General features: G+C 47.1%; 1 protein-coding gene across 1 annotated transcript; it reads left to right on the top strand.

Moving 5' to 3' along the window:
• The first annotated feature begins 243 nt into the window (after positions 1-243).
• Cckar (cholecystokinin A receptor) lies at positions 244-8865 on the top strand. Its single transcript, XM_050150228.1, has 5 exons — positions 244-422; positions 1171-1422; positions 4684-4945; positions 7278-7405; positions 8278-8865. The coding sequence occupies exons 1-5, from the start codon at positions 311-313 to the stop codon at positions 8814-8816; spliced, it is 1293 nt and encodes a 430-aa protein (XP_050006185.1). The 5' UTR covers positions 244-310; the 3' UTR covers positions 8817-8865.
• The last annotated feature ends 417 nt before the right edge of the window (positions 8866-9282 follow it).

Raw genomic sequence — 9282 nt, 5'->3', positions numbered from 1 at the left:
CAGCCAGGCTGCCTATGCTCAGGGCCTCAGACTGGCCCAGGAATGGGAGGGGTGGACCTGGAAGGTGGAGCAGGCTTGCCTTGTACAGGCTGCCTTCTCCCCACAGGAGTGGGCACGCTTGCCCAGCCGGTCTGAGAATGGTGAACTCGAGTTGCCTTTAGGAATGACTGCAAAGCCCACACCTGGAAATCCCCCCCCCCTCCCTGCCCCTCCACGGCAGGTTGCCTCTGGGAGACTCTCCAGTCATTAGAGGAATGAACCAGGAGTGAGCCACTCACCAGCTCGCCAGCACTTGGGAGAGAGCAGCAGCATGGACGTGGTCGAAAGCCTTCTTATGAATGGGAGCAACATCACTCCCCCCTGTGAACTCGGCCTGGAAAATGAGACTCTTTTCTGCCTGGATCAACCTCAACCTTCAAAAGGTAGGTGTTGGAAGCTGAGACTGGAGTTCAGAAAATTACGGAGTCAAGGAGATAATAGCTACAGCAAGGCTGACTAATGTGTGTGTGTGAGTGTGTGTGTGCGTGTGCCTGTGTGCATGCGTGTATGTGTGTGTGTGTGTGCGTGTGTGTGTGTGCGTGTACAAAATCCCTGGGAGACAAAGCTAAATGAAGTTGTATGTTCAGAAGTTTGGATAAAAGAGTGAGAGAAATCTACAGTCGAATATTCGTATTATTCCCACGAGAGAGTTGGGGACTCATGCAGGATTGGGGAGGGGGGGTGACAAACGCATAGAAGAGCTGTGGGAAGAAAAGGGTGCCAAGTGTGGAAGCTGGGACTTCCAGGCATTACAGAAAAGGCATTGTCAGGGGTAGAGGTTGCCTTTTCTTAGGGGAATCCCAGCATGAAGAGGCGATTAAAGCAAAATAATGCTTAGCCTCAGGGAAAGAAAGCCATCACCGTTCAGGAGCATTGTCCTTAGGAAAAACTGCTCTCCTGGGTGATCTGTTGACACGCCAACCTTTGAAAAAACAATTGGATTGTCCTGTGTCTCCCTGGGTTTGTGTCTGCAATGCAGCCCGTACAGGAATACTCAGGCTCAGTGAAGCACGCCAGTGGGGGACACCATCAGAAATGACCACTCCCTGGGGGCGGGGGGGGGGGTCTAAGGTCTTATCAGTCCACGCTCCTAACCCACCATGCCTCCAACTCTTCCCTGTTCCTCTGCAGAGTGGCAGCCTGCCGTGCAGATTCTCCTCTACTCCTTGATATTCCTCCTCAGTGTGCTGGGGAACACGCTGGTCATCACGGTGCTGATTCGGAACAAGAGGATGCGGACGGTCACCAACATCTTCCTGCTGTCCCTGGCTGTCAGTGACCTCATGCTCTGTCTCTTCTGCATGCCCTTCAACCTCATCCCCAACCTGCTCAAGGATTTCATCTTTGGAAGTGCTATGTGCAAGACCACCACCTACTTCATGGGTGAGTCGCTGCCGGTGGCTGTTGACAGGGCTCTTCTCATGCCCTGCTTAGACAGTCACAGCAGAGGGGCCCTGCTGGGTTCCTAAACACCAAGCATCTGTCTGTCTGGGCCCACGTACACGGACACAAGTGATCTCTTTACAGTCCTCCTACTTGCCAGGAAGTGTGTGTCCGAAGCTGATACAAAAGCGCAGGGAAATGGAGTGGGCTTGCCTCTTTGTGGAAGGACAAGAATTCTTAGGTGACATCAAGTCATTCTATACCTTTCTGGTGGCAGGTGGTTGTATTCCAATTAACTCCCAGCTTGGGTCAAGGTTTCTTGGAATGGAGCAGGTGCATAGGATCAGGGTTTTTTGGCTGTTGTGTTTCTTGTTCTGTGAGAAACGAAGTCTGTTTTAAACCATTTCAGCTCAGTCTAGCTTCTTCTGTCAGGATTCACTCTCCAGATGATTCTCTCAAAGCATGAGGGCACATTAGGCCAAGAGTGTGTGTGTGTGTGTGTGTGTGTGTGTGTGTGTGTGTGTGTGTGTGAGAGAGAGAGAGAGAGAGAGAGAGAGAGAGAGAGAGAGTGTGTTCGCGCGCGCATGTACGCACGCGTGTGTGTGTGTCCCTAATAAGAAGTCGAATATGTTCCTTAGGACCATGGATTATGAAGTAGTCCCTTATTGGTTTGCCTGCTTATACCAAACATAGTGGCAATTATAACACACCCCACAAAGCTACTTTTTAGTACTTTTTATGTGCCAGATATTTGGCTGAGCACTTTAGTTCCATGATCTTGTTCCTCAACCACCTGGTAAAGACCTAGCATCAACTCTTCCCTGTCTCACAAAGTCAGGGGAAGCATGGTGGCTGGGGTTTGAACTGAGATTAGCAGGCACCACAGTGGTGAGCTCAGCGCTCAGCTTGCCAGCTGTTGTAGCTCTCCTAACCCTAGACAGATACATATCCCTTGCTCCTCTCTGTCACACTGCCTTGTCCCTTGCCCATTCTGAGAACCAACGAGGAAGAAGAGGGTGAGGGGTGTGTGTGTATAGGGGATGTAAGATGTGTGTGTATGTGTGTGTGTAGGGGATGTAAGGTGTGTGTATCTGTGTGTGTAGGGGATGTAAGGTGTGTGTGTAGGGGATGTAAGGTATGTGTATGTGTGTGTGTAGGGGATGTAAGGTGTGTGTATATGTGTGTAGGGGATGTAAGGTGTGTGTATGTGTGTGTGTAGGGGATGTAAGGTGTGTGTGTATGTGTGTGTGTAGGGGATGTAAGGCGTGTGTGTATGTGTGTGTGTGTAGGGGATGTAAAGGGTATGTGTGTGTGTATGTGTGTGTGTAGGGGATGTACGGTGTGTGTGTATGTAGAAGATATTTGATTCTGACCCAAACTGTGTAAAACAGATAACACGGAGTAGGACTAGGGCAATCTTCTGAGACAAGAAAACTTTAAAGCAAAAATAAATAAATAAATAAATAAACAAACAAACAAACCTTTATTTTTCCCAGCTGAGTGTTCAGGATCCACAGGAAGACACAATGATAATGAATCTCTGACCCTCATGGCCCCATATTAGTGACCAAAAATGTTTCATCTGTGTTCAAGACCCCTGACCATATTCTAATGCCTTAAAAATGACCTAACCATGAAGTATTGCTCTGAGCTCATTAACTTCTGGGGTCCATCTGTGAGCGTCTGACTGACACATTGCTTGAGCCTCTTAGCCAGGGAGGAGAGTTAACAGAAATGCTCACAGAGTCACGCGGCTCTGACGGCCAAGGATTGTTGTTTGCTTTGAGGCGGTCCGTTCTGTGCTGTGTGAATTTCACCTTAGACCAGTTTTAATAGCCAAAATTAAACAGCAAAATAATTCTGGGATTATTTGGAATGTCACGAGAGCTTACTTTGTTAAATTTACTTTTTCTTGTTGTTTGGTATTGGTTTGGGGTTTGAAGTGAAGTGGGAGGCCTGAATGGAGTTCAGTATGCTGTCTTGACTGACCTGGAAACTTACTGTGTAGCTAGGTGGCTTTGAACTTGAGGTGATTCTCTTGCATCTGCCTCCCAAGTGGTAGAATTACAGGCATGCCCCACCAGGCCTGTAATTTCTAATTCTGGTGATTTAGATCCTACCCTCTATTTTGTAATACCTTCAACAATACTGCTCACAAAACCCATCACACACCTTACTTGTGTGTGGCCGGGGCGGGGAGGATGTGATTGACAGTGAGTTTATAGTGACTGTGGACCCATTGTACGGAACACACTTACTGAGGCTTAGAGTTGTGCTTTCAATTCTACATGTCATAGGCTCTTTAGAGGGAAGTCCAGTAAGACACAGTGAGTGAATCCCACCCCCAAAAGGCTTTACTTAAAGGTATTAGAAAAAAACATACATGGTTACTATCTATCCTGGTAAGTAGTGATGTTTTAGAATGTCAAGTTTTGACTGTTTTCAAGTCTGTTGGTAACAGTTCTCAGTTGGTGACAGTTCTCAGAGCCTAAGGCTCTAAAGTGAGCTTAAAGGATAAGCTTTTACAGTAAGCACGCACTCCCAACACCATCGGGAGACGTGGGGACTCCTTTGGACTGCGTGCGTGTGAATGCGTTACAGCAGACGCAATTCATCTCTCTCCCACTCTTAGCACTAAACACACCCGCTTTATGAAACACAAAGGCTGGTCGGCTGGAAAGACCTGCTTCTCCCACCCAGAACCGTTAGTTCATCCCAGAACCTCTTTTCTGTTACCTTTTCTTACTATGCAGTTTTTCAACAGATAGTTTATATTAAAAAATGTTTCTCTATTTTAAATTGTGTATTAGAAATTTCAGCACCCCAGTGACCTTTTGACATCATGGAGTCCTTGACGATTTTTGCCTTCTAAGGTCTACTTAACTCCATGGTCGTGATCAAAATTACAACTCTTCTCTAGGTTTCCAAGAAGCCCTTCTGTGGGATGGCAATTTATTTTTAATCCCCGTGTTTATTAATTAATGAATACCTTCAGCCCAAGCTGGAGTTAGATTGCCAGTCAAAGCCAATAAACTTCTCTGAAACTGGGCAGTGAGATGTGTTGGCAAAGACATGTGCTTAACTGCCTTACGTCCTTTTCGGCCCAAAGCTGGCCCTAAATCATCTTTCAAAAATATACACAGTATTTCTTTACCCCTTGAGCATTTCCACACCATACTAAACTGCAGCTCTGATACACTTGAGCTAAATCGGAGTCAACGCCTGAGTAACTTCCGTGTTCCGGTCTATGCTCCTTCCCAGGCACTTCCGTGAGTGTCTCCACCTTCAACCTGGTAGCCATCTCTCTGGAGAGATACGGCGCCATCTGCAGACCCTTACAGTCCCGCGTCTGGCAAACGAAGTCCCACGCTTTGAAGGTCATCGCTGCCACCTGGTGCCTCTCCTTCACCATCATGACTCCGTATCCCATTTACAGCAACTTGGTGCCTTTTACGAAAAATAACAACCAGACGGCAAATATGTGCCGCTTCCTGTTGCCAAGCGATGCTATGCAGCAATCTTGGTAAGGCGGTGCTCTCGAGGGACGGGAACACCGTGCCAGATGGCTATGGGACAGGTGGCCTGGAGGCTTGCTAAGGAGGGTCCTTTTCTATTACTATTTTTGACAGTTTCATACATTTATATAATGAAGTTTAGTTGTCTTCCCCCTTTCCCATTTCCTCTCCCATCCCTTCCATCTCTGGCTGAACCCCTTTTTCCCCACAACAAGTTCCCCTCCTGCTTTCATGCCTCCTTTTTCCGTGTGACCCACAGAGTCAAGTTAGATCTTACAGAGCTGAATAAGAAGTTATTTACTGGAACATGGACATCCTACAAGTGGCTACACCACTGAGGAAAAAGCTCACAGTCCAGAAAGTTAGAGGCCCATAGTCCCCCAAGTGTGGGGCCTCAGAGACCCCCTGAGAAGGGTCATTCTAGCTTGACAGGAAGAGTACACAGTGGGAAACCGAGACCCTCAACACCGGTTCTAGATGAGGTGATGTTGGAATGTCCATTTCACAGATAAGGAAACTGACTTAGAGGTTCCAGAGTGACTAAACCCACAAAGCTAGGAGGGGCCAACGCCTCTCTCTGTGTTTAACCACTATGCCTAGGCATCTCCATGATCCCCAAGGAGTTCAGACTGGCTGACTTACAGAGTTATGACTTTCTAAGGAATGGATGAGAAACCAATATCCAAAAAAATCTTATGTAGCTTTTTCTAGTGTTTTTAAAAACATCAACCTCTTTGTATATGAATGTGGGGGGTACACATGTGCCATCATGCGTGTGTGGAGGCTGGAGGACAGCTTGAAGGATTACTTCTATCACGTGGGTTCCAGGGATTAAACACAGGTTATCAGGCTTGGTGGAAAGCAAAGCTGTCTTGACACCCGATTCCGAGTGTTTATAAGCACTGTGTTTGCCCAGAATAGCTTACCAGAAGAGAAGATTTTCCAATGCTGGTTCATTTGCTTACTAGCAAAATAGCCTTGGGGAAATTTGCTCAGCCCCTTGAAGTACCAGTTCTTTATCTCTAAAGGAGTTAATAATACGGATTTTTTTCTAAATCTGCATTATTTATATAGGTTATATATATACAGCTATACGGTTCAAATAAGAAGTCATAAAAATATTTTTAATGAAAAGATAACACAAATGTGGGTTGCGTTTCCTAATTAGAGGGCTGTTTTAGAAACAGGATGTAGACATTCCAGAGTGGCTAAAAACCCAGAGCATGCTTCCTTACCCTCTTCCTTTCATTTCAAACAAGCAACGGGCACACAAAACAGCATTACACTGCAAAAGAGAAGGCTATCCAAGACTTATCAAAACATGTCCAATTGCAATGAGAAATGGCCGAGCCACTGCTGGCCTCTGACAACTGTATGGTCTCATCTGTAGCTTACACATGCCAGACTGCAAAAGTGATTTAGGGACCAGACTCCCAGAGCAGGAGGCTGTGAATCCTCAACCCCAACTGTGTTTAGAGAAAGCATAGCTCGATCCTTCCAGGCCTAAGACTTTGTGGGCCACCAAACCAGCTTCGCAGCGGGAATGGAGAACGGATACTTAGGAGGATTTATGGGTGGCAAGTGTTACATTGGCTAAAACTGAAAGATTTCCCATGGTTTCTGACCTAAGCATCTAATGGCTCCCATTGTAGAGTCAACAAGTTGTGTAGCCTGTTGTATGTCATAGGGTTCAAATCTCACCTCTGCTATTAGTTGTCTGGCTTCGGGCACATCAATCTCTTCAAGGCTCAATTTTTTCCTGTCTCCAATAGGTGCTCAGATAACAGCAATTACATTAAAGGTTCTTATGTGAGTTAGGATGAGACACACACGTACAGAGCTTAGCCTCGGCTGTAGAACCCAGCACTAGTCCTCATTGGGTGGGAAGTATTTTCATATTTATTATTTCAACACCTTGGACATCCACGCCATATGCTCCCATTATTTTTTAAAGACTTCATTATTTATTTGTTGCTCACGTTACTCATTTTTATAAAGGGTCTCACTGTGTCACCCAGGTTAACCTCAAACTCCTGGACTTGAGCAAGCCTCCTGCCTCAGCCTCCTGCCGGTTTTGCTGTTAGCCTTGAACGTGTTTGTCAGTTTGGAGCATAGAATGATGCCACGTTTTCCCAGCTCAAGTAGACTTCCTATCCACTTTAAAGAGAGCGAGAAGTAAACAGGTTCTAATGACCTGACCTCCAGACATGGAATTTTCAAGGACGTTAAACACTGGAAATGAATGGGTCTGCTCAGACCAGCTGCCCCCGCCTCATTCTTGCCCATCAGAACATGAAGGTCCAGAGTCGCTGGTGATTAGATTTCTTTTCATTGTATTAGGCAAACATTCCTGCTACTCATCCTGTTTCTCATCCCCGGGATTGTGATGGTGGTGGCCTATGGGCTGATCTCTCTGGAGCTCTACCAAGGAATAAAATTTGACGCTAGCCAGAAGAAATCTTCTAAAGGTAACTATCTTTAGACTGGGTGTTTATTCCAAAAAGAACTCAAAAGCTAGATGGACTAAATAAATAAAAGTTAGCTAGAAGGACTCAGAATATATAGAGCATGCATTTGAACCTTGGTGCCATAGGAAGCCCGGAGACCCAGTTTCCCTAGTTCCATGTGTGTAAAATGAGGAGGCATTTCCTGGTGGGGTCCTGGGTGGAATCAAAGGAGAACATGCTCGTATGACAGCTGCAGGCAGAGGGTCCTGTCCCCCAGGCTTACCGTAATGTAAACACTTAGCGGATACCCTCTGGTGATTCTGTCCTGCGCGTGGCCTTGAGACATTAGGTCCACACCCTACAAGCCCAGCTTTCTGCTACTCCTTTCTCGCCCTCAATGCTGCCTCCCTTCTAGAGCCCACTGAAACTGTCCCCAACACCTGTGTTGACATAACTTTTTCCTGCTCTCCCTGCCTCCTCCCTCGGTTCCTTACTATGTAGATAACGCAGTCTCGCTGCCTCCTGTTGACTTTCTCTGTTACTTGGAGTCCTCGCAATAAAAGTAATCTAAACACTTAGCAAGCAAACAGGAAAGAAAGAACGGAGAAGAGTGTTAATATTTATTTTGTAATAAGTTTCAGCCTTACAATCTTTGTGTGTAGGATTTTATTACTACTATAATTACTATACGTATGCATGATTTATATTTCATTGTAAAGACAGACCTAGCGCAGACCGATACTGACATAAACCAGTACAAGCCTTAGCTGCCTGTCCATTTCTCCAGTTCAAGTCCAGCTTGGCCTCCTGGACGGAAGGCATCAGGGTCTTCACGTCTTCTCTCTGGCATGACATGTCCTGAGCAATAAAATGATGTCACTTTGCCCATGCAGAGAAGAAGCTGAGCAGCGGCAGCAGCCGATATGAGGACAGTGATGGGTGTTACCTGCAGAAGTCCCGGCACCCGCGGAAGCTGGAGCTTCAGCAGCTGTCTACCAGCAGCAGCAGCAGCAGCAGCCGAGTCAACCGCATCAGGAGCAGCAGTTCCGCTGCCAACCTGATAGCCAAGAAGCGCGTGATCCGCATGCTCATCGTCATTGTGGTCCTCTTCTTCCTGTGCTGGATGCCCATCTTCAGTGCCAACGCCTGGAGGGCGTATGACACCGCCTCTGCTGAGAAACACCTCTCGGGGACTCCCATCTCCTTCATCCTCCTCCTCTCCTACACCTCCTCCTGTGTGAATCCCATCATCTACTGCTTCATGAACAAACGGTTTCGCTTGGGCTTCATGGCCACCTTCCCTTGTTGTCCCAACCCTGGTCCCCCAGGGGTGAGAGGAGAGGTGGGAGAGGAGGAGGATGGGAGGACCCTAGGGGCATCACTGACCAGGTATTCCTACAGCCACATGAGCACCTCTGCTCCACCCCCCTGAGCTATGACGGCTGGCCCGCCGCTGCAGCAGGAAGGGAGAGACCAGGGAGCAAGGAAGAAACGGGAAAGGAGGAAGAGGAAAGTGAGTGAAGGAGAAGGGAGACCCACTTGTCGTGGGGACTTTTCAATGTCTGCTTTTCATCCTTCACAGAGACAAGGAACTTAAGGTGGGGTCATAAAAATGACAAGACGTTTTCCACCGTGTTTGTTCACCATAGAAGAAACCTCAGACCAGAGACAGGAGCCCCAAAAGGCTCATGCTACAAATGTCACTGCCAAGTCCATGGTGAAAATGGAGGTAGAGATCCTGATGAGCTTTAGAATTTTCTGGAACACTCCGGGTGAGGTCTCTCTATAGTGACATGCTGCTGTGCTCTTTCTTCTGCTCCTGCAGAATTACAGCCACCATTTTCCTTCCCGGGGAACCCACGGCTACTTCCCATACATATTCCAACTACACACCTTCT

This window comes from Alexandromys fortis, unplaced genomic scaffold (assembly GCF_014885135.2).
Source record: "Alexandromys fortis isolate MF-2015 unplaced genomic scaffold, M_Fortis_MF-2015_v1.1 scaffold_0, whole genome shotgun sequence".
NCBI lineage: Eukaryota > Metazoa > Chordata > Mammalia > Rodentia > Cricetidae > Alexandromys > Alexandromys fortis.
This window is presented reverse-complemented; position numbering and strand designations above follow the sequence as displayed.